Source organism: Carcharodon carcharias, chromosome 7 (assembly GCF_017639515.1).
Source record: "Carcharodon carcharias isolate sCarCar2 chromosome 7, sCarCar2.pri, whole genome shotgun sequence".
Classification (NCBI taxonomy): domain Eukaryota; kingdom Metazoa; phylum Chordata; class Chondrichthyes; order Lamniformes; family Lamnidae; genus Carcharodon; species Carcharodon carcharias.
The window spans coordinates 37649428-37676220 of NC_054473.1; the positions used below are offsets into that span (position 1 = coordinate 37649428).

General features: G+C 42.4%; 1 protein-coding gene across 1 annotated transcript in view; it reads left to right on the forward strand.

Annotated features, from left to right (window-relative positions):
- The window catches only part of cacna2d3a (calcium channel, voltage-dependent, alpha 2/delta subunit 3a), a 1018794-nt gene that overhangs the window by 444579 nt on the left and 547422 nt on the right, over window positions 1-26793 (forward strand). The window contains exons 6-9 of the mRNA XM_041191614.1: window positions 10408-10539; window positions 22147-22207; window positions 22294-22444; window positions 23731-23805. Coding sequence (XP_041047548.1) covers window positions 10408-10539; window positions 22147-22207; window positions 22294-22444; window positions 23731-23805 — 419 coding nt within the window. The remainder of the gene's footprint in view (window positions 1-10407; window positions 10540-22146; window positions 22208-22293; window positions 22445-23730; window positions 23806-26793) is intronic.

Below are 26793 nucleotides of genomic sequence, written 5' to 3' on the forward strand. Positions count from 1 at the left end.
CCTGATAGAGATGATGCCAGCTTATGGTTGTGATTTGGTAGTTTGTCCTGAACCCAATTTCCAACTTCTAACCGTGGTTTCCTTGTGCGTGTTTGCCTGTCAATGTATGCTTTTGCTCCACTGTGTTGCTTTGTGATTTCTTCTGCTTTTGCTCTGACATTCTTGGTGGATAGCAGTGATGGCTTAAGAATGGTTGGTGGCATGTGAAAATTACAACCTATCATAAGTTTGGCAATTGGCTTTCTGATCAGAGAGTGTGGCGTGGATCGATATCTGCAAAGTAGAATATGAATGGGTTGTTCAAATGTTTTCCTCTCCGACATGTTAGTTCTTCACCCTGTTAAATCATTCAATGCCACCATTCGATTGTGGGTTGTATTGTGATGTCAAGTGGTGGTGAATTCTGTAGCTTGCTGGGAACTCCGTGAATTTACTGGAAATAAACTGCGCTCCATTGTCTGTAGTGACACTCTCCGGCAAATTCCATTTTGTAATCAACGTGCTTTGAATGTCAATGACTAAAGCGGTGGTTTTGGAATTTGTTTTCGTGATTTCCATCCATTTGCTATGTAGATTATGAACAACAAACAAAAAATGTTGATTATTAGGGATTGCTTGCATGTCTCCAAAAATATCTACTTGGAGTTGTTGCCATGGCTTTGTGAGCTATAGTTGTGGAGGTGCAGCACATGGTTTAACAGATTTGTCACTTGTAAGGGGTTCGATCAGTGCTCGTTTACCTTTACTTTTGGTTCTTGACTTTAGGATTTTATAAAGGACAAACTCACAGGGACACAGGGGTTTAGGCTCAACCACAAACTTATTTATTGACAGAACACCTCCACTGCCCCTAATACAAGAGCTCTAAACTAGTGTAATGATGCTGCACAACACTTTAAATCACAAACTAATTTCTAAAACTCCACTGAAAAGTAGAACCACAGGCAAGACCCCACATTTCTGCCCCAAAACTTACTCAGTCCAACTCAACCCCCCATTCAGGATTTAGTTACTATCCTTAAAGCTATCCTTAATTCTCAGCCCCAAATTCGGGAATTTGGCTGATACTTACAGCTCTCCACATGGTTGGTTGTTCTGGTGCCAGCTGTAGGTCCGTGAATCAGGTTGACTATTCCTGATCCTCCTTGGTAACTGCAGTGCCAGACCCCACAGCCTTGGACTTTTTATTACAAACCTTGTTTATAGTATCAAAAGCACGTTCCCTGGAGCACATTATGTTTGGATGGTTGGTGCTTAGTACCCCTTAATCTCTTTAATCTGATTCCTGCCTTGGTTCAGACAACCCATCCATCATGGTGTTGTTTCCATGACTGAAACCATGGACCCAAACCCAGTGTGATGTCTTTGGATCTCAAGTTAATGTGCATGTGATAAGATCCATTTCTCCTTAGCTGGTGTCGATGTTTGTTTGTGTGATGGCTGTTGTTTAGGGTCATTTGCTGTGATGGTATCCCAGTTTCTTTAAATGGGTTGTCTGATGGCACCTGCTTTGTGCCTTTGAGATGATAATGTCCCAGTAACAACACAGTATCGATTTGGTTTCAGTATTGACATTTGAAGATTAACCCTTTGTGGTACAGCCTGCCTCTGTGTTCAGGTTTGGCCTATTTTGTTTTGCAGTGTTTATGTCAATGAAGCGAGGTCTTTGGGGTTTTTATATTTAATAAAGTCCAGTTGCAGGGGATTCTGATCCTACACACTGAATGTACAAGCTGCACAGTTTTTAATGAATCCATCTATGTAGCAATCTGTTGCTGGCCACCAGACTGCTTCACGGGATCATTGTTTCATCTTAACAACATCCACATGTCCTTCAGGAGCAAGATAATACATGTTGCTGTCGTGCTTTCAGGCTTTCTGCTCGACTTCTGCATGTGATACACTTGTCATCACACAATGCAACGTAGTATGGGACCAGTCCTTCCTCTATTTCATGAAGCCACTCATTTTCAGGTATTGAATTACTTTCTGTAGTACACCGTCTGTCGCTGATTCTGCCTCCGTTCCTCTTGTGTAACAAGATACACGTGTGAGATCGCTGCAGTAACATGGTCTTTAATGTCGCAAGTCACTTCACTAACACTAATATTGTCTGCATCAAATAGGTTGAGTGTCCCCTTAAAGCCAGACAAAATTGAAGAAACAATCTTTTGGAATGTGCTAGGAGCTGAACTTAGTCCATTGGGTATTCCGCAGTGCTGAAACACACCTTCATGAGCAACAAAAGTGTGGTAATCTGAGGTGCAATACATCTTTAAGAGAATGTGAACAGACTGACCATGTGACTGTATTATCCAATTGCTGTGTAGCATGGGCTACAATGTTAATCAGTAGTTTAGAATAGGGCCTGTTTAGAGAAGCACATGTGTTAGTGCTTTGTGACTTGTGTAAATAAACAGCATGTACTTCATCTTACATTGGTCTCTGCATCTTCAGTATCTTGTTTACTAACTCACTCACTAGTAAATAGGTATGCAACCATGTTTCCTGAGCAAAGCAGCCCAACAGAAGGAACATAACAAAAAGCTGTAAGATATAGGCTTTGCTCGGCTAGTGGTACCTGAAGTTAGCTCTGTTGAATGTCAAGCTTTGTGAAGACAGTGGAATCGAGAAATGATGCTGATAGTTCTGATAAACAGAGGATCTGGCCATGATCATATTGTTGTTTGTGGGACCTTGCTGTTTGTAAATTGGCATTCCCTACATTACAGCGATCACTACACTTCAACTCAAAAGTACTTTAAAAGCACTTTAGTACATGCTTGGGTTGTAAAAGCAGCTTTTTTTTGCTAGAACTGAACCAGGCTGGAGTTGGAAATCATTAACCAAACATCTTAATCTTTTTCATTTGAGTTGGCCTCTTATTCATTTTTTCTTCCTAATTAGCATTGCTTATTCGTTCCTATTATAATCATTGTTTCTTTTCATCTGGATATGTTTTGGTTTTGCTTTTGCATTCCATTTTTCATCTTTTAAGGATATCTTCTATAAATTTCTATATTTAAAATAAGAAATAATATATAGCTATATTAACACTTTAAGCTGCAGGGCATTTCAGGATAATGATGTCTTCAGTACTCACTATGAGTTGAACACAACTCATAGTAACATAGAAGTCAATAAGCAAATGCAATAAAGCTTAATTTTAATGCTTTTCTGCAATTTATTTCAAAAAAGGGATCCTGAGATAAATTTCAGCTCTGCCTTCAGAATCAGATAATTTGAAAAGTTGAAAATATGCATAATTCTGGGCCCTTCCCCCAAACTGAACAGTGGATGAATTTTAGAACAAGTACAGCACCTCTAGCAAACAAATTCAATTTAATGCTTCAGTGCTCATGTCAGATGTAGTCACTTTATAACTATGCACAGAAAATGATTTGGAAGCTCAAGTACAAATTTAATAGTTACTTGGTTTGTTAACTTATGTAATGACCATTAAAAATTGTAACCAATCAATCCCATAGAAAGATACATATTTACTGATCATCTTAGCTCATGCCATGGTATTTTTCCTGACTGTGTGAATATCCCAGAAAAGGCAGAACTGTTGCACGCAAGACTGAGTTTGTAGATGTAGAACTTGAAAAGCAGTTCTGTCCCTTTCTTTGGCCGATAGCCCAATTTACATATTTTGCTGGAAGATTCTGTTCACTGGGACTGACACTATTTACTGATGTGCTGTTTGAAAGTATTTTCAATCATTTTTGACAGTGCAGCTGGTATGATGGAACATAATGCATTGCAACTGAGAGTTTTATTGGTGTTTTAAATTCAAAGTCAACTCAGATTGCAGAGTTAGTAAGGATCTGTGTGAAGGGTGGTTTCATGGCTAATATAGTGCCATAATTTGTTGTATAATAAATTGATATGCAATCAAAGGTCTTCTATGGGCATAGATAACTTTACATTATATCTCAGCTAAATACTCTTTCCTTTCCTGTTCTCATCAATTTTCTCTCCTTCACTTCCTTCTTGGAAGAATTGATTGAAAACACCTCACAGTACCACTTTTGCTTTTGTTACAGCATCACACTCGAGTTGAACCTTATCCATGAGGCTGATTATTCAACTGCAGTCCAATTCTGACCTCACTCAATGTCCACAGTTGAGTACTTGTGGAAGACCTGACCAATTTTCCCTATTCCTAACTTGTGGGAGATGACGCTAACGTTTGTATGGCCGTTGCTAAACCAGTTTAGATAATCCGTCTCAGCATAGGTCTGGAATTGAACTTGAGACCTATCCATCCACATGGTTCAACACTCGGGCAGAATCTTCCCATCCCCCCAGCAGCGGGAAGCTTGGCGGACCGGGGAGCTTGATTTGGCAGGAGGCCAAAAATTAGTTCCCTGGCGGCGGGATGAAATTTAGGTATTAAGTTCTTGGGAGTTTAAAGGTGGGTCAAGCTTCCTGATGAACAATGTCAGTAAGTCCTTTTGCATGCATTAGCTTGTAATGCATGCTCATTGAAAGGCAACCTCGCCGAATTAAGTTCACCCTACAAATTAAGTTCCCCGCCAGTGAGAAATTAGAATGTTCACATGTGCAAATGCACATAAGTGGCTTGCACCGGGCGAGCTTCATTCCTCCCACATCTTTGAAGTGAGTAGATGCTGCTTTAGCCCTCTTGGGGACCACTCAAAAATCTCAGTCTTTTATATCAGATTGGGTGCCTGCAGGCCAAGCTGCACAAAGGCTGGACAGGGGAGGCAGGCTAAGGCTGGAAGGGGGTTAGGATGGAAGGTTGGAGTGGAGGCTGGACATTTGAAGCAGTCTAAGGGTGGGAGGGAGGAAGGCTGTCCAGGCAAGGAGAGAGGAAGTATGGGAATGCAAGGATGCAGCGATATGCAATGGAGGGAAGGACTGTGATTTTGGAGTCTGGGGATCCTGTGTTTGGGTGGGGGTAAGGGTTGCAAGGCAGAGATGGTGGTAGAGCGATGGTTCTAGAGGGCAGGGTTGCTGCTGTTTACAGCGGGGTCCTGGGGTACTGGGCAGCAGAGGGAACAGTCACAGTGAGAGGGGAGAGTGGGATGCGGTGGGGTGGAAAGTCCAGCATGATAATCAGGTAGCTGAACGTTTCATTGCTGCGATGAGGGTGGGGAGAGTCACTGAAATGGATGAAACAGGTGGCCCGGATAACAGGAGGGTCAGTGTCAGGGTGGGCATGGGGATGGTAATGGGTGTGGGCTCAGAGGGGAGGGAAGGCATGTGGAGGGTGATGGTTATACATGCAAGGGTAATGGGGGGACTGGTTCAATGGTCACCATTGTCACAGAGGGGAGAGGAATGGTTATATTGGGTGGGACAAGTGTGATGGGGGAAGTTGGTGGATGACAGGGGGAGGGTAGAAGTTGGTTGAGCAAGTCTTGAATGTCATGCACACCATTTTGAGATTCTTACCCAAAACGAGAAAACACTAAAAATTGGGAAATATGAGTACTGGTCTAAACTGGCATTCCATTTTGAGGTACACAAGACCAATTCGAACCAGTACTCTTATTTCCCAATTTTGATTGCTTCTTCCTGTGCAACGCTGTCACACTAAAACTGTGATCCCCTCGACGTGGGAGGAGGGTCTTTTCAGGTAGGTGGAGTTCAAGGTGAGCACAATTGCCAACTAAAGGGATATCCTAATGATCATGATGCAACTGGATGAGAACCAAGCTCAGTTGTGTTCTCCTTTCTATGGTGAAGCTCACACAGTAGCAGGTTTGCACCCTGACTCAAGGGTCTCATAAAATCTGGATTCCAGCAAGGTCTGGAGCTGCCGTTCATTCTGTGCCATTGGCTGTTTGCTGGTGTGGTTAGTGGAGGGCAGCAAACTCCAGGCTCCAAACCTCCATCCTCCCAGATGAATGGTCATGGCTGACAAGGACTCTCGGTAATAAAAACAAAAAATGCTGGAAAAACTCAGCAGGTCTGACAGCATCTGTTGAGAGAGAAACAGAGTTAACACTTCAAGTCCGTATGACACTTCTTCGGAGCACTAAAGAGTCATATGGACTCGAAATGTTAACTCTGTTTCTCACTGCATAGATGCTGCCAGATCTGCTGAGCTTTTCCAGCATTTTTGTATTTATTTCAGAATTCCAGCATCTTCAGTATTTTGCTTTTATCTAAAGGCTCTTGCTACCACGGCAATGGTCTCTATTTAGAGCCTTGAGGGTAATGGAGACAAGTTGAAAGTGTCAGAGGGAGGGTTTTTGCATATGGCTGTCATCACTGTAGTCAAAGAGCAATGTCTCCATACACAGTCATGTATGAACAGGAGGAATACTCATCTCTGTTTCTTCAGGATGCCCTTCACCTGGGAGTGTGTGGTGGGAATGCCGTGTCTGACAGAAGCCAGGCACAGGGATTAGCACTGGTTCGGTGGCTCTCACTTGGAGACAAACCTGAATGGAAAATGCTCAGAAGTTGATTTCTGCAATTAGTTCACAGCTCCTCGAGGCCTAGATGATTTAGGTTGCAAGCAACCCTGCCTTTCCATTGGTTGTCATCCAGGTGAGGAGGAGGAAGGACTGGTGCAGGTTGGCACAGGGCCAGGAGGAGCAACGGACTGAGAAGCAAGAGGCAACGAGGCCTCAAGAAGTTCAGGATGCTGGAGACCAGGGGTTAATGTAACAGTGAGCATTGACCCAACCATGGGTATATTGTAGATGGTGCAGCTATCTACAGATGGGCAAAAGGCAATGATGGAGGCACCTTAGAATGTCCTTGAATGTAGTTCCACCTATCTGCCAGCTTCTCCACCACCTGCAGCCACAAGAACTTGAAAGCAATCCCATGCCAGTGGCATTAAAGGTCACTACTGCCTTAAACTTCTTTGTCAGTGTCTCCTGCCAGGGCTCCACTGGGGAACTCTGCAGCATCTCCCAGTCAGTGACATGCAAGTGCATCAGGGATGTGACAGATGCCATGTTCAGGAGAGCGTACCAATTTGTCCAATTCCACCTTGTTCCTGAAGACTAAGCTGCAAGAATGTTGGATTTGTAGCAGTCTCAAGTTTCCTGCAAGTGCAAGAGGCTATTGACTGCACACATGCAGTCTTAAGAACTCCCTGGCAACAGCGAGGTCACGTTCATCAGTAGGAAAGGTTTCCACTCTTTGAACATGCAGCTGATATGTGACCACAGAAGGCAAATCCCGCATGTTTGTGCTCAGTTCCCAGGGAGCTCTCATGACGTCAACATGCTGACATACTCCCAGGTGCCACAAGTCTTTGAAGGACCTCGGTGATTGCAGGGCTGCTCCTTGGGTGCAAGGCATATCCCCAGAAGACCTGAATGATAACACCAGCTCACCTTCGACAGTGTACTGTTGAGGAAAGCTACAATGCCATACATGCCTCCACAAGGGCCATGACTGAGCAGATGATAGGCCTCCTAAAGATGAGGTTCAGATGTTTGGACCGCCCAGGCGGGGCTCTCCAATACTCACCACAGTCTGTCCTGGATCATCGTTGTCTGCTGCGCCCTGCACAACTTCGTGCAACAAAGAGGATATGTCTTGGCTGAGAGAAAGATGGAGAACCGTGATATCTCCTTGGACAATGAGGAAGCAGATGGTGCTGACAAGGGACAGGATGTCACAGGGCCACATGCAGAGGTCATTGCAAGGGTATGTCGTGGCAGGCAGGCCCATGACAACCTGACAACCAACAGATTCCAGGCAGAGTAAGCTGCCAAGATATTTCCTTTACTATTTGGTTATAGATATTATACTTTGCTCTCATGTACCTTGATTTATGATAGTGAAAATAAATTGCATTACTGGTGTTTGATCCTTTGCATGCACCAACCTGTGCTGATATACAGAGCCTAGGCACTATATGCGTGCATTGAAACCTGCAAAGCACTCTGCTCTCCCATGACCTCAGGCACCTTAAGTAGAATTGAGATTTTACCCAACCCTCACAAAGTTTATGTGCATGGCAACTTGGAAGCAATATCGAATCTTCCTTTGGCAGGGATGCACTCATGTCACCCTCACACCAGCTCCCAATGTGGAGGCCTTATAGAGAGCTCTTTCAGGCGGAACCAGATATATGGGAACACAAGGGGGCGCAGCATGAGAACATTATTTGGCTCCTCGAGATCACTATTCCATGCAGATTTATCAGGGAAGATTGTGTCGCTCCCCACCCCTGCCCCCATTGCCAACCACCCCTCACAGTCGCCACTCACCCATAGTAAACCCACATCCCTTGACATCTTAATCATGCCGCAAAGTTTCGGGGCTACTTTCAATTTCACTCACTGAGGGCCTCACCTGCAACCTGGGCTGTTGAGTAGCAAGCACTCTGGACCGTCCAATTGCAGAGATTCCTACAAGTCTCGGTCCTAGATGGCCTTAGTATTATATTAGTACAAGACTGTGATCAGTCATTCTGAACAGCCCAGCCAAGGTAAACATCTTTCCTGTAGAGCCCCATTAGAACGGATGATACTTCACATAAATAGCCTCACGGTCTTTGGCATGGCCCATTCTATTCTCTCTCACTTCATGGTCTAAGACCCCAATCTTTCAATAAGGTCCAATGTGCTTTTGTTGCAAACCCTTCATGCGAGGTCTACTGAAACCCTTGATAAGGAGACAAGCAGGCCAACCAAGACTCCATGTGAGGTCTCACAAAGACTTCAGTCAACCACACACACACCTCTTTAATCCTGCACTCAATCCCTTCTGCCTTCAGGGCTAACTTGCCCATTGCCTCCACATTTGCAGCCTTCACTCGCATGTTATCTCAAAATCACAAATCACCAAGATCAGCCAGTAACGATTGGGCGTGTCCACTACAACTTTCTCTAAACATGTAGGGAAGCTTCTGGTTTTCCATTGTTAAGAAGACAGTGTAGAGCTTCACTCTCTCAACCCTAAAACTGCATCTACAGTGTTCCTCGCCACTCACACAGAGATGGGGTTGGAGCTAGTTCTGTACTGGGCTCCATTGTGGGTCTTCTGTTTTTCTTGCCGGTATCTGGAATGGGGAAAAGATTTAGTGGGTGCCTAAGCAGGCTCCTTAATTAAAACAACGTGTAACCCTGTGGGTGCATCTGACAACTGCAGACTGGAGGCATACTCACTGGCTTCCTGGGGGAGTCCTATCTCGCCTTTAGCACAGGCATAGTCTGCTCCTCCCCAACTATTCTGCAGCCTGCTGCTCAAAAGGGGTGAGGACTCTAATGTCTGAAATGCCCCCTCTGGTCTTCACCCGCTCCGGCTCCCGCCTGTTGTGCGAGTTCTTGTCCTGCAGACAGTCAGAAAGATTGATTGTCATCCCAATGGGTGCTTGAGCAGTTTAGGAGCTTGCAAGTCTATGGCAGCTCCTGAGCCCTCCCCTGTGAGTGATTAACAAGCAGGATGTCCTGAAACTGGTAGAACATTGAGAGTATGAAGTGGCTGCCACACATTCCATGCATATGTCCCATCTGCTGCTGAGTCCTGCAACCCAAACTCTTGTCTGACATCCCTGTGCACTCACACACTTAGACCACCTGATGCCCTTATGAGTGTCAGTTTACAGAGCACAGCAGATCATTCATCCTCTTCCTGCATTTCTGGGCAGTTCTTTGGTGGGCCCCACAGTCATTAACCTCTGCTGCAACCTCCTCCCAGGCTGCCATGGTCAGGGAGCACCCCCTGCTGCCATGCCTGGGAAACAGCACCTCCCGTCTTTCCTGGATGGCCTGGGGAAGAATCATGGGGCCACACATTGGTTGGTCTGCGACACCCTGGTCTTGGCAGAATCCAGATCTCCTGGCTTACAGTGAATGATTGGCAATCTGGGTACCCTTAAAAATGGCACCTGAACCTTTGACCCCATGAGGTAACAGTTGGGATGGCGACATCCGGCCCACCCTGATTGGCAAGCTCCTTGTGGATGTATATGTAATGAGCTGAACAGTGCAAGATTGTGTGTGGTCAGCCATCTGCCTCACAGTGGGAATCATTCCCATTTCCACACCTGCCAATGAACTTAGACACCAGAATGGAAGATTCTGGTCCTCATTACATAAATTTGCAAAGCTTCCTATGCTTCTAAGATGTTTAAAAATTCTATTTTATTTTACTCTTTTTTGTATTATTTTGGCTAACTTATTAAGTTCTTTGTATCCTCTATTATAGGTCACTCCATGTCATGCACCATAACCTGTCTGAAAGAGCAAGGCAGGATCTACACGCAAACCTGTTCTGGTGGTGCTTTTGATCTGCCAGAGTGACTCACCCTCCACTTATCTACTTCAATCTGCCAATAACTTCATCTACCGTCCTCCCTTAAAGTTTAAATGAAATTGGAAACTCTCTTGTAAAGATGTGGATTTTGTGGGAAATGCTATTTTATGTACAAGATAAAGGCAATTTTTCTTTCTTATTTTACAGACCCTGCTATAGTAAATGGAGTTTCCTGGTCTGAAGCATTAAACAAAATTTTTGTTGACAATTTTGAACGTGATCCTTCTCTTCTATGGCAATACTTTGGGAGTGCCAATGGATTCTTCAGACAGTATCCAGGTATGAAACAAATTACTCAATAACACAATGTCTACAGAACACCAAGTAGAACAATATTTATGTTTTCATTTAACTTTACTGTTTGGATTTAGTTAAAATGAAAGATTCATCTCTTTTGCAAACTCAGAAAGATTTTATTAAATTTCCAGGCCACTAACTTTGTCTTTGTTAACTTAGGACCCAGTAATGTGAAGTTCAGCACCTGCAGTGCAGCTGCACATGGGTGCTGGCTCCCTTTATTATGGTGAGCTAAGATCTATAGATGAGCCAATTCACACATTTCTGGAGAAGATCTTGCTCAGAGTTGGGTGTATGTTATGTTCTAATTTTCTATCACCTGTACAAAAAAAACATGGACCATAATTCAAGCTCTTTCCCATTCATGAAACAGCTTTAATTCACGCATTGTTAGGGAATGCAATGTTCCACTACTGAATCTCTTAAATATTATCTGATGCTGAATTTATACCGTAAATTGCCCTGCTCACTGTGATCAGAAGCAGGGCATAAACATTCAAATCCATCTAGAGTGACTCTTGCTAGTTTGACTGCAGAGTTGTTCAAGTGTTGTGGCGAGTTGGAGGGAGGCTGGGTGAGGATGGGTGGGGTTAGGTGACGTGGGGTTGGTGTGTTGGGGGTGGTGGAAGTACTGGTGCAGGCTGCTATTGAAAGTTGGAGAAATTAAGAGCTATACTCACCCTTACTGCTTTTGTCAGGCCATTGAAATGTTTCTTACATTGAATCCAGGTTCTGGGAGTGATCTTCAAGCAGGCAATCTCTGCCGCTCTCTCCAAGCATGGTAAACACACGTTTTTGGTATCTTCATGACATTGGTGGGAGAGAAAACTTCACTCCTCACCCTCAGTCCTGAGAAAAGGGCCTCCAGTGAGACTTTGGAAAACTTGGAGGCCTGGCTTCCAACTTATCTTTCAGTTTGCAGCATTAAAAGACAGCAGCATGAGTGAAGTGAATACAACTTTTCAGAGTTGCATTCTCAGCTTATATAGGCCTCTGGAGGCTTGTCAGAAATCCCACTAAAGTGGGTGGACATTTTAAAAAATGCGTTCAATAATGTGGGCTTTGCTGGCAAGGCAGGCATTTATTACATACTTCTAGTTGCCTTAAGAAGGTTGTAGAGCACCTTCTTTGCATGTAACTGTCTGTGCAGTGAAAGTGTCCCCTCAATACTTTTAGTAAGGAAGTTCCATGATTTTGTGGCAATGTTATACAACTGAGTTGCTTGCTAGACTACTTTAGAAGGCAATTAAGATTTAACCATTTCCACCTGTTGCATACAAAAGGTGGCGAGGCTCCGGCCCACAGTGGATTTCCCTGCTATCAACCCCAATTACTACTAATTCTTGGGATTGCTGTGGGGAAGGTGACAGTCAGCACTAGGTTGCAGTAATAATAATCTTAAATTCTGCCAATGGTGGTGTTGGGTCTTGAAACAATTTTTTCTCCCTCTGTTCCGTGGATCTCATTTTACCACTAGGATGCTTGTGACCTAACAATTTCGGCAGCCTCTTGGTGGCTGGAATCCTGTTTAGAGCATATTGGACAAACTGGATGAACCCTAACCCAGGAACCTGTGCCAGGATTCTAGCAGTGTCAAAGCAGGATATAGACATCCCGGCCTATCAGAATATCAGCACTCAGAGAATAACTACAACCTGAGTCTACAACTGGGATTTCTTTCACACATTTCTTTCTTTGTTTTTGTTTGGGATTTTTTTCCCTCGTATATTGAACATTCAAATAATACTTTTAGAATACTTTATGTTTACAATGGTGATCTCAATCATGATTTTTCTATATGATGCTTTGTGTTCACTTGCAATCTGACCCTAAATTTAATTCCCCACTCACGTTCCTGAATGGGCTGGAAGGCAGTGGGCAGCTGTGGAATTGGGAGGCAAGGTGGGTGGTGGAATGCTCACAATCTTCTCGTCTCCCTCCAATTAAATCAGGGACAGAGAATGTCAAGGACACCCCCGCCTGCTGCCTCCCAGCGGCAAGAATGGTGCCCACTGAAAGATCCTCTATTCTTCATAATGAAGCCTCCCTTCACCTGCCAGACTGGCCTTAATAAGCCTGACCCACTTACTTCCTCCATCAATGTTCCTGCTCTGTGATCAGCTGCCGTCCCAGCAGTGGCCAACTGTGCTGGCCCTCTGATTGAATGACAGCTTTTGAGGCAGGCTCTTTGCCTTTAAAGGCATGGAAACCCCAACGGCAGACAGCTTGACTGATATTTAATCCCATTGGAGCTTCCAAAAATGGCCGCAGTGGGGCTGCTACCAGCTTTCTAGCCGATGGATGGGACCACTGCCATGGCCATTAAATTGAGCCCATAGAATTTTTTGCAGCATTCACAGTAGCTAACATCTCTACTTGCAACTAATTGTTTTGTACTTTTATCAGTATGTATGGTATCTAAGACACAGTTTGTTATCTTGAAGGATCACTCTGCCTAACCTGCCCTGTGGTGCATTAACCTGGTGTATGACGAGCTTTTCAGTGTTAAAATACTACAACAGTGGTTCTGGAGATCTTGTGACCAGTTGCTTTCTTTCTTCAAATGGTGAATCAAAGTTGGAATGTCATTTGTAAAGTATACTCATTTTGATTAGAAAATGCAGATATCTCTCAGTTGGTCAGGCAGCTTCCACAGAGATGAAGATAGGGTTGTCATTTTATATTGGCGATCTTTCATCAGAATGTTAACCCTACCCTTATCTCCAAAGGTGCTGCCTGAGTATTTCCAGAATTATCTGTTTTCATTTCCGGCACAGTATTTTGCTTTTTTGCCCTCCCACTTGTTGATTTGATTGCCTAGATTCCAACACCTTGTGAAAACTCCATAAAATAGTTGAACATACCCTGATCATACCAAGTTCTTTTCTTTCTTTGGAACCTCATACTTCAAACATTTTCAACCTTTTAAGAATCTGGTTCAAGTCTGTACCAAATGCAATACTGCTGAAACAGACTTCCGTTTATTCTTATTGACATTCAATACAAATTCCTACCCCATAATTAATAGTGCTTTGAATTTTTTGTCCTGTGTGTAATTGTGTGTATTCCCGAACTTTATATCATTGAATAGCACCTTGACTCAATCTAGGTCTTCATGGACTATTTCCTGGAATACTTTCTGTGCTGATGACATTCAAAATGGCAAGCATGTAAGTCTCAATCATCCAAACAGGGTATTAAACATTATCAACCTCCTACTTTTCTCATCAAGAGCTACTTACCAATATCCTGACTTTGCATCAAGTTCAGAGGAAACTCACATATAAGCAAGTTTATGTGCAATGTCTTCAATCTTTGCCTAAGTGTTCCCTTATGATCGCTTTGTTAAGTCTTTGGGATCAATGCATATGAAAACCCTGATTGGAATTTATCCTATCAATCACTAGCATAAAGTTGACATTTTTTTTTTAACCAGACTTAACTTCCACACAAACTTTCTTACCAAGACTCAGTTTACTGCCAAGATTCATCATTTGCAGTTTTAAACATAAACTTCTACTCAATGAGTAGTAGTTTTTGTTTGACTCGCCTTTATGATTGATGAAAAATATCATTTTAATAGGTAATGTTTCAAACTCTTTCTTCTTTAGCTCCATTCTGTTGTACTCCAATGCTATGTTTTTGGTTTACTGAGGTCAAGCTTAAAGTTGCCAACCGTGATGTCTTTATTCTAATTATCCCTATCTTCCATTTTTGTTATTTCCAACAGAGAACTAAATAGTTCATTTTGAAATATTGGACCCAAATACTCATGGGCAATAAATTCTGGTGTAATTGTTGGATTCCACCTGCTATATATCTCTGCTGAAGTTGCTAGCTGCCAGACCAGTTTTGTTTTTGTGAAGGCCCACTGCTTAAATATGTGGTTGTATCCCTCCTGCAGAGAGAACTAATTCCTGAACTGGTCCTGTTTCAGTCATCAAAGTATGAGCAAAACCTGGGGCTGGAAACCTAGATGGGTCCTTTTTACACCAGCTGGGAGTCTTTTATACCTCATTTAACCAACTTTACCAACTGCCCACGTGATCCCAGGCTGGGAGAGAAAACGCCAAGTTTATGAGTCACTTTCTGTGTGTTTGGGATGGACAAAAGTTCTGTGCCAAACCAGGTGCCATGAAAAGCAAAGCTAGCTGGGATTCAGTGCAACTGGCTTCTGGCCTAATTTACAGGCCCTCTGCTGCACTCCTGCCAGATTTATGTTGAAAGTGCCTTACAAAGTCTGTTGATTTTCAGGACAATTTCCTCTTATACATATAATAACCATTTTCTTTTGATACGTATATCTTTTGGTTAAACTAAATACATCTCTGTGAAATATCCATCTTTGCCCTATTTGGGACATTTGGCATTTGGGCAGTAATCTTTGCTATATGGCAGTGCTCAACATCTTGTTGCTGATAGTACATAATTTCTCCCCTGTGTTTGATTGCTTCTACCACTGCTTCAGTTTGTGGAGTTAAGGATGGATCACCCACTTTAAGCAGTGACAATTTAATGATAGTGAAGTGCCCATCAAATTTTGCCATCACTCTGTCATGCTTTTCACTTCTATCGTTTTGTCAGGTTGAATGATGTGAGAATAATATCTGCTTTATCCCCCATGCAGTGCCCTTATTCATCTAATTTCTGCTGTATCTGCTAGTCCTGACATGATACAATATCATCCCGATACCTTTTCAACTTGACTATTTGTCAGCCATGGAAAAATGAAATTTTGTTGCGTGAGCTGAAGCAACATTCACTTCTGCAATACTAAGCTTTGCTTGCGATTTAACTCAATGTCTCACCTGACACTCACTTGGCTTTAAATTTCCTATTTGATGCTTGCATAGCCTTTGTTCTTATGCTTGTTTAAGAAGAACAGGTTAGATTAACAATTCACTTTGGTTTTAGTACATTGAACCCGACTTTTGACAACATTCAAGGTTTTCAGGTTTCTTTGATGCACACAGATGCTGATTGCATATCACATCACATCAAGAAATGCCAAACTTTCATTACATTGAAAACTAATCAGCCAAGAGACAGACAGAACTAATGGATTAGATATGATACAGATGGACCCATTGCAGTCATCATAATGCAAATGGAATGTGTGAATAGCACTCCGCAGGTTAACTGTTCGAATAAAATTGGTACTCAGTGGAGCATGTTCCCTTCAGTTCAGTGGTTGTGCGTAAACCTACATTGCTGTTTTTTGGTGTACCTGTTTGTAAGTCACTAAGGGTAATTTTAATGTGATGTCCCCAGTGGGAAATTAATAGGACCAGATCACCTGTTCATTTTACACTGCACAATTTTACCTAAAATTGAATTCAACAGGTTAAAATTATCTCCACAATCTTGATCGGGAAGCGATGGCGTAGTGGTATAGTTGCTGGACTACTCTGGTCCCCAGGGTGATGCTCTTGGGACCTGGGTTTGAATCCCGCCCTGGCAGATGGTGGAATTTAAATGCAATTAAAAAATCTGGAATTAAAAGTCCAATGACCATGAAATCATTGTTGTAAAAACCCATCTGGTTCACTAGGAAAGGAAATCTGCCGTCCTTATCTGGTCTGGCCTACATGTGACTGTTAAATACCCTCTGAAATAGCTTAGCGAGCCACTCAGTTGTAACAAACCGCTACAAAGTCAGAAAAAAGGAATAAAACTGGATGGACCACGCAGCATCGACCTAGGCACTGGAAATGACAATGGCAAATCTCAGCCCTGTTGACCCTGCTAAGTCCTCCTTACTAACATCTGGGGGCTAGGGCCAAAATTGGGAGAGCAACAGCTTGACATAGTCCACACGGAATCATACCTTATAGACAATGTCCCAGAGTCCACCATCCACTATCACCATCCCTGGGTATGTCCTCTCCCACTGGCAGGACAGATCCAGCAGATGTGGCGGCACAGTGGTATACAGTCAGGAGGGAATTGCCCTGGGAGTCCATAACATCGACTCTGGACCCAATGAAGTCTCATGGCATCAGGTCAAACATGGGCAAGGAAACTGCCTGCTGATTACCCTGCACCGCCCTCCCTCAGCTGATGAATCAGTGTTCCTCCATGTTGAACATCACGTGGAGGAAGCACTAGGGTGGCAGGGGTGCAGAATATACATTGGGTAGGGGGCTTCAATGCCCATCACCAAGAGTGGCTCAGAGGCACCACTACTGACCAAGCTGGCCGAGTCCTAAAGGACATAGCTGCTAGGCTGGATCTGCAGCAGGTGCCTCATCCTCACCAATCTGCTGGCCGCAGATGCATCTGTCCATGACAGTTTCAGTAGGAGTGACCACCGCAGAGTCCTTGCGGAGACAACGTCCTGTCTTCACATTAGGAACACTCCATCGTTTTGTGTGGCACTACCATCGTGCTAAATGGGATAGATTTCGAACAAATCTACCAACTCAAGACTGGGCATACATGAGGCACTGTGGGCCATCAGTAGCAGCAGAATTGTACTTGAACACAATCTGTAACCTCATGGCCCAGCATATCCCCCACTCTACCATTATCATCAAGCCGGGGGAACAACCCTGTTTCAATGAAGAGTGCAGGATGCATGCCAAGAGCAGCACCAGGCATACCTGAAAATGAGGTGTCAACCTGGTGAAGCTATAACACAGGACTACTTGTGTGCCAAACAGCATAAGCAGCAAGTGATAGACAGAGCTAAGTGATCCCATAACCAATGGATCAGATCTAAGCTCTGCAGTCCTGTCACATCCAGTCGTGAATGGTGGCGGATAATTAAACAACTCACTGGAGGAGGCGGCTCCGCAAATATCCCCATCCTCAACAATGGAGGATCCCAGCACATCAGTGCAAAAGATAAGGCTCAAGCATTTGCTACAACCTTCAGCCAAAAGTGCCAAGTGGATGATCCATTTTGGCCTCCTCCGGAGGTCCCCAGCGTCACAGATGCCAGTCTTCAGCCAATTTGATTCACTCCACGTGATATCAAGCAACAGCTGAAGGCACTGGATACTGAAAAGGCCATGGGCCCTGAGAATATTCTGGCAATAGTACTTAAGACGTGCTCCAGAGCTTACCGCACCCCTAGCCAAGCTGTCCCAGTACAGCTACAGCATTGGCATCTACCCGGCTATGTGGATATGTCCTGTACACAAAAAGCAGGACAAATCCAACCCAGGCAATTAACACCACATCAGTCTACTCTCGATCATCAGTAAAGTAATGGATGGGGTCATCAACAGTGCTATCTAGTGGCACTTGCTTAGTAATAACCTGCTCACTGACACCCAACTTGGGTTCCACAAGGGTCACTCAGCTTCTGACCTCATTACAGCCTTGGTTCAAACATGGACAAAAGAGCTGAACTTCCAAGGTGAGATGAGAGTGACTGCCCTTGACCTCAAGGCCGCACTTGACAGAGTGTGGCATCAAGGAGCCCTAGCAAAACTGGAGTCAATGGGAATCAGGGGGAAAACTCTCCTCTGGCAAGTAACATTCGTACCACACTAGTGTCAAGCAATGACCATCTCCAACAAGAGAGAACCCAACCATCGCCCCTTGATGTTTAATGGCATTACCATCACTGAATCCCCCCCTATCAATACCCTGGGGGTTACCATTGACCAGAAACTGAACTGGACCAGCCATATAAATACTGTGGCCACAAGAGCAGGTCAGAGGCTAGGAATCATGCGATGAGTAACTCATCTCCTGACTCCCCAAAGCCTATCGACCATCTACAATGCACAAGTCAGGAGTATGATGGAATACTCTCCATTTGCCTGGATGCGTGCAGCTCCCACAACACTCAAGAAGCTTGATACTGTCCAGGACAAAGCAGCCCACTTGATTGGCACCACATCCACAAACATTCACTCCCTTCACCACCAACGCACAGTAGCAGCAGTGTATACCATCTATAAGATGCACTGCAGGAATTTGCCAAGGCTCCTTCGACAGTGCCTTCCAAACCCCTAACCATCTACCATCTAGAAGGGTAAGGGCAGAGACAGATGGGAACACCACCACCTGGAAATTCCGCTCCAAGTGACTCACCATCCTGACTTGGAAATATATTGCCGTTCCTTCACTATTGCTGGGTCAAATTCCTGGAACTCCCTTCCCAACAGCACTGTGGGTGTACCTACACCACATGGACTGAGGCAGTTCAAGAAGGCAGCTCATCACCACCTCTCAAGGGCAACTAGGGATGGGCAATAAATGCTGGCCCAGCCAGCGAAGCCCACATCCTGTGAATGAATAAAAAAAAAAATCCCTATGTTTCATTGCTGCTGCTGGACGAAGGCAGATTAGGGAACTTCTTCTTAAATCCCACTGAGAGCTTCTCTGCACTGTGTCTACCACTTATTCCTGCTTAAGGAGCAAAGAGTTTAAGTGTGTTGATTTGAGAGGCATTATGGTTATAATTACAAGCATAAGTGTGTTTTTAGTTTCTGGAGGAGGGTGAAGGTCAAAGAACAAAGAAAAGTACAGCACAGGAACAGGCCCTTCGGCCCTCCAAGCCTGCGCCGATCATATTGCCCGTCAACTAAAACATTTTGCACTTCCGGGGTCCGTATCCCTCTATTCCCATCCTATTCATGTATTTGTCAAGCTGCCTCTTAAACACCACTATCATACCTTCTTCCACCACCTCCTCTGGCAGTGAATTCCAGACACTCACTACCCTCTGCGTAAAAAAACTTGCCCCGCACATCTCCTCTATAGTTTTCTCCTCTCACCTTAAATCTATGTCCCCTAGTAACTGACTCTTCCACTCTGGGAAAAAGCTTCTGACTATCTACTCTGTCCATGCCACTCGTAATTTTGTAAACTTCTATCAAGTCGCCTCTCAATCTCCGTCGCTCTAGTGAGAACAATCCGAGTTTCTCCAACCTCACCTCATAGCTTATAACCTCCAGACCAGGCAGCATCCTGGTAAACCTCCTCTGCATCCTCTCCAACACCTCCAAATCCTTCTGGTAATGTGGCGACCAGAATTGCACGCAATATTCCAAGTGTGGCGTAACCAAGGTTCTATACAGCTGCAGCATGACGTCCGAGCTTTTATACTCAATACCCCTGTCAATGAAGGCAAGCATGCCATATGCCTTCCTGACTACCTTATCCACCTGCGTTGCCACTTTCAGTGACCTGGGGACCTGTACACCCAGATCCCTCTGCCCATCAATGCATTTAAGGGTTATGCCATTTACTGTATAATTCCTGCCTGTATTAGACCTTCCAAAATGCATTACCTCGCATTTGTCCAGATTAAACTCCATCTGCCATTTCTCCGCCCAAGTCTCCAACCGATCTATATCCTGTTGTATCCTTTGACAATCCTCTTCATTATCTGCAACTCCTCCAACCTTAGTGTCGTCTGCAAACTTACTAATTAGCCCAGTTACATTTTCCTCCAAATCATTTATGTATACTACAAACAGCAAAGGTCCCAGCACTGATCCTTGTGGAACACCACTAGTCACAGCTCTCCATTCAGAAAAGCACCCTTCCACTGCTACTCTCTGTCTTCTATGACCAAGCCAATTCTGTATCCATCTTGCCAGCTCACCTCTGATCCCATGCGACTTTACTTTCTGTACCAGTCTGCCATGAGGGACCTTGTCAAAGGCCTTACTGAAATCCATGTATATAACATCCACTGCCCTCCTATCGTCGATCATCTTTGTCACTTCCTTAAAAAGCTCGATCAAGTTAGTGAGACACGACCTCCCCTTCACAAAACCATGCTGCCTCTCCCTAATATGCCCATTTGCCTCCAAATGGTAGCAAATCCTGTCACGAAGAATCTTCTCCAATAATCTCCCTACCACTGACTTAAGGCTCACCAGCCTGTAATTTCCTGGATTACAGGAAATCTGTTCCCAGCCTTCTAACCCTTACGAATGCTTCCCTTTTCTTTTTGACTAATCTCACAATATCCTTCGTTATCCAAGGTTCCTGAAACTTGCCATGCTTATCCTTCATCCTAGCAGGAACATGCCGGTCCTGAATTCTTATCAACTGACGTTTGAAAGCCCCCCACATGTCAATTGTTGATTTGCCCTCAAACATCCGCCTCCAGTCTAGATTCCTCAGTTCCTGCCTAATATTGTTATAATTAGCCTTCCCCCAATTAAGCACCTTAACCCGAGGACTCCTGTTATCCTTATCCACCAGTACCTTGAAACTTACTGAATTACGGTCACTTTTCTCGAAATGCTCCCCTACTGCAACTTAGACAAACTGGCTGGGTTCCTTCCCTAATACCAGGTCCAGTATTGCCCCTTCCCTAGTTGGACTATCTACATATTGTCTCAGGAAGCCCTCCTGGATGCACCTTACAAATTCTGCACCATCCAAACCTCTAGCACTAAGTGATTCCCCGTCAATATAAAGAAAGTTAAAATCACCTACCACAACAACCCTATTGCTTTTACATCTTTCCAAGATCTGCCTACATAACTGTTCCTCAATCTCCTGCCGGCAATTGGGAGGTCTATAGTAAACCCCCAACATTGTGACTGCACCCTTCCTATTCCGGAGCTCTACCCATATTGCCTCGCTGCATGAGCTCACTGAGGTGTCCTCCTGTCGTACAGCTGTAATATTTCCCTTAATGAGCAGTGCAACTCCACCACCTCTTCTACATCCCTCTCTATCCTGCCTGAAACATCTAAACCCTGGAACATTTATCTGGTCAATGGAGGGTTGTCAGATGTGTAGAAATGCCCCGCAGATACCCCATTAGGACCAAGCCTTAATTTGCTACCCATGTATTCAGTAAGGTTCTCATATCTGGATGTGTGTGGAAACACCTTATGCAGAGAGTAAGAGGGAATTGTCAACTGCTGACCACAAGAAGAAGAAAACCTGGTGTGGATTTTGTGCATCCATTTTCCTGCCTGAATATATTTTTAGACAGGTCTTTAAGTGGGTCTCTGGCATTGGCACCCAAAACAGGCAGGAGGCTGTTTAAATATACAGATAGACATCCAACTTCTACTTTTGATGTAGCTCCAGTATACAAAATGCTAATGAGGCTGAACCTGAAACTGGTTTGGGTCTCTTGACTGCCAAATTGCGGGCGTGCCATAGACTCATTGCCGATATCACACTCGTTAGCTCCCATGTAGAAAATATCCTCCCTAAGACTCCTGAAGATGGCTGTCACAGAATTCCATATTATATAGCAACTGTTTCCAGGACATGGTAGAAAATCTGTGGCTGTAAAAGTTAGAGCGCATTGAATTTTTACGTGGCCAGTTCCTTTCAAGCAACCTCTGCCACGTCTCCCAACCTTCAGTGTACACTTACGTCCTCCAGGTTAATGGTGCTTTGTTAGCCAAGCACAATGAATTCATTCATTTCTCTTTGGAAAGCAGCCAACAGCAAGAAAGCATGTCCTATTGTGGACATACAGCAGTTATATTATTACCTCATTCTGCTCATAGAAAATAATATTATAACAATGAAAAGAGAAATTTAAAAATGTATAATTTCATAAAGATATAGACCAAAAGATGTTGACTTTTTTTTTTTGCATTTTTCCTGATTCACATCATTTTGTTAAACTGCCTGATTCCTTGAAAATAGGTATAAAATGGGAGCCAGATGAAAATGGAGTAATTGCATTTGACTGCAGAAACCGCAAATGGTAGGTAATAGTTTACAGCTATTGTTCGTACTTTTTAAGGCCTTTTTGGAGACCAATGATGCAAAATTTCCTTTCTTTTTGTGCAGGTATATTCAGGCAGCCACTTCACCCAAAGATGTTATAATTTTAGTCGATGTCAGTGGTAGTATGAAAGGGCTTCGCATGACAATAGCCAAACAAACAGTTTCTTCTATCCTGGACACACTTGGAGATGATGACTTTTTCAATATTATTGCAGTAAGAATTTTTGCCTTATTCACAATATAACTCAGGTTGCATGGATGCAATGATCAAAAGTTAAATAGTGCTGACGGCAAGCCTTACTTTCAGTCTTTACAGATTTAAATCAAACCAACAAAATAAGATGAGACTTTTGACTTATTGGGAGTTGTTTAAAATTACAAATAATGGGACATTTGCTTAATATTTACAATGAAAGAACATAGGAAAGCCTTCCAATGGCCCAGTTGATAAAGGTGCGCTTCAGTGTATGCCACCATATATGATCATATATAACTATATATGTACCAAAATGTTACAGTTTAAATGCTTAATGTGTCCTTGGTTGTGATTAATATAGGCTACATTTGGCCTGAGCACACCTTGACTAGGGAGGAAAATTCAGGGTTCTTGATCACAAACCAGTGACTTCTGTTTGAAGGTACAAATATATGGACATTGGGTGAGAACGGACCCAGTTTTGGTTGTGATGTCTACCTCAATTGAATAGCATAGAGACACTATACATGGACTGGGCACCGGGGCAAAATAATAGAGAGTAATAGGCTTACGGGAGCCCTGTACCAGCAGTGTCAACTTGAATTAGAACAGAGATTTACATTCTAGTCCAATCAACAAAGTCCCTAACATTTCTGCATGAGATATATGAATGATTGTGGAAAGTGAAGGATGGATGGGTTTAAAAAATTAATCTCTTTACATAGGCATATGGGATGAGTGAGGGTTCCATCTTTGATAATTAAGCAAATAGTCCACTGGACGTGATTGGTAAAATTATTGCCCAGAGGAATTTATTCCTGACAAGTGGCTTGAATTGTTCATTAATTGGATCATAACTGATCAATCTGGTGCTGATAACACTTATTTGGCCTCACCTAGTCACAGAAAATGCACAACAGCAGAAGTAACAGAGGATGAAACCATAAATAATTATAATACAATATCTAAAGATGGAAGATTCTGGAGAGGGAGAGGAAAATTTATTTAAATTCCGGTGTAACTACTTTATACAAACATAACAAAAATACAATTGAAAAAACTAGATCCAGATAAGAAAATTAAAATTAGCAGAAGACACAGTTGGTGTGTAAATTAGTGTAAAAACACATAAATATGTTACAAAAGATCCATAATTCTAAAGGTCAATGTATTTTATTTTAAACATTGATAATTAATTCTAAGCTTTTCATTTATAATAGTTTTAATTGCACTAGTCAAGTAAAGTCATAAATACAGGATTTTTTAAAATAAAACTTTAAGTGACATTACCTTTTCTCCCTCAGTACAATGAAGAGCTTCATTATGTGGAACCGTGTATAAATGATACTTTAGTACAAGCAGACAGAAACAACAAAGAGGTAAGTTAGTAAACCTACATCATTTAACCTATGTAAATTTGTTATCAAATCAAAATTTAGGTTATGTTTAGGTTACATATACATTGTTGATATGAAAATATTGATTGGTTTAGAGAAACAGCAGCTATCACATCATTGGTTTGTATGAATGTTTAGAGATGATAAAGGCTGTACAGCATATGACAATAATAAACAGTCACTTGGTAGTACAGAACTTGGACGTTGCTGAAAACGGAACCGTGTTGCTGAAGCTTTTTGTCAAGCACTCAGCAGAACAAAGGCAAGAATGCCAAATTTCAAACAATCACTACAATTTATACTGCAAGAGAAAAGGTTGCTGATTGGCAGGTAGACACTGATTGGCCAAGGTGTTGGCATGGAGAAAGTAATAGGTTCCCCAAGCTCCTAGATAATTCAAAAAAAGTGCAAGGCTAGAACATGTTTGTTTGCAGAGAATGTGTCCCTGTGTCTAAATATGTGGCGCTTCTGTGTATCAATGTATGTCACAAGCATAAATAAGTCACCTTACGAGCTCAACTGATTACCTTAAATTGGTTGTTAGTGTAGCTATTAGCACACTCAGGATTGTTCAACTGGTGCTGCCCAATCACTGAATCACATCTAACCGTAGACGTTTTGTTTTGGGTGTTGCAAGCGTGGGCTTGTTGAGTACAGTCTGTACTCTGCCTATAATGTACAACTGAAGGAACATGCTGCTTGATTTGATCAGCCGATCTTAGGGAAGTATGGGCTACATACCTGGTATCACACCGCAAATGGATAAGCACTTGAAGCAAAACAAATTTGTAGGGCTAAAGGGAAAGAGTAGGGAAGTAGGTCTAGTTGAGTTGCTCTTGCAGAGAGCTAGCACAGGCTCAATAGACCAAATGGTTTCCTTCTCTGCTATAACCATTCTATGATTTTATCGTTCAATGGTTCTTTAATGTACTTTAAGGAAATAAAATGACTGTTCTTACTTGGGCTGATCTGTATGTAGCTCCAGTTCGACAAAATGTGGCTGATTCATAACGACCCTTTGAAGTGACCTAGCAAGCCCCTCAGTTAAGGCACGAAAGGCTTTGCCAAAAATGACCACAAAATGAGAATGAATAAAAAATTAAAGAAATAGCACAATATATAGATAGTAAATTACTTGTTAAGGCTAATAATGCATTTAAAAATTGCTGTTTTTGTTCTCAATATTCATTTCCCGGAATTCAGTTGATTAGCTAGTTATAACATATTGGAAAACAGGAGTGATTACAAGATAGAAATTAGGATTTAAATGGCATCATAAATAATGAAACTCACACTTGAATGCATCCTAAGATTAGATTACAGCCTTATAATCATTCTCTTCTATCTTAATTTTAAAATAGAAAAAGAGTTTGCATTTATATAGTGTCTTATTATGTCCTCAGGATGTCCCAAAGTGCTGCACTACCATTGAATTACAATCAATGGATTTTTGAAGTGCAGTCAAGGTTCTAATACAGGCAAATGCAGATTCCAATTTGAACAGTGGAATGCCCCACAAACTGCAAATTAAGTAAATAATCACTTAATCTTTTTTTTATTGATAGTGTTTTTTGAAGGAGGAATTTTAGCAGAATTATTTTCTTCAAATATTACCACAATATCTTTTACATCCACATGAACAGGCAATTATGGCATCAATTTCAGGCCTCATCTGAAAGACAGCACCTCCCAAATGCAGAGTGCTCTTCCTCAGTACTAAATTAAACTGTTAAATGAGACTGTAATCAGATCTGGAGTGGTACTTCAATCATAGCTGCCTGATTGAGAAGCTAGAACTGTGCCATATTGCTCCCTCCAACTGCCCTCTCCCCTGACTTTTCTCCCATTTTCTTTCCTTTCCCTTTAGGTGGTGGCTTATGTTAGGCTACAAATCAAGAACACCAACAGCCCTTTGGCACCTTATCCAAGGGACTATTTGTTATGTGTGAGCTCACTGAATTTTGATGTTAACCATTGTAGCTGAGTCTTATCATGCCATCAGAACACTTATATATGCACACTTTTCAACACAAGCATCAGATGACAATAAGGATTGCGGCATTTTCTGTTTTTTTTTCCCTTCTAGTCTGGAGTATAGAGCCACACTGTAATGCTACAACTTGCACCTAAACTGAAATGAGTTAATTCAGGGTGTCAACCTGGTGCTTCCTGATTATTGTGGCTCAGTAACATGTCACATCACATGGCTTATTTACTCACTAAACTGTGTTTGAATTTTTATTTATTTGGTTAAGGTTGTTACTTTCATTGGTTTACCTGTATTTTTTTGTTAGGCGATTTTGTGAGGAGAAGAAGCCATGCACGTATTTATTGGTAATATTGTCTGAACAGAAGCACAATTTTTATGTAACAAATGCAATTAAAATTATGGCATAATTTTCAAAGTCATTTTAATCCTTTATGGATTTCTGTGATAAGTAAATTGGCAAAGGAGAGCACCGCATCATGACATTCAGAGATGGGTATTAAAGGGTTTTGTGACATAATTACTGCAGGTCTTCAGAGATAATCTGCAGTTAATTACAGGAGAATTGTAAGCCAAATGTATGGTATATTGGAAGAGAATATACAGACTATCAAATTATAGTCTTGCCACACATTTCAAAAATATCTTAGTACTTTAGTGTTATAGACATTGGCTATTGTTTACAGACTATTCTGCTAGTTACATAGTATGTTCAATTCACATTTATGCTAACTGCAAATGATTGCTCATATTTAGAAGATGATGACTAATTAAACTGAACTTTGCTGAATTTGTACTAAATGTCTAAACTGAGAAGTTCTAATCCAAAGTAGTTTGCATTTTTAAATTAAAATGAAAAGAGCACTGTGTCATCATAGTCTTGATCTTACTTTATTCATTTTACTTTGATGTGTAGAATTAGGCAGAGACTTAAGTACAAAAGTGGCAGATGACTTAGATTTATCTAAATGTGTTCTTTTAAA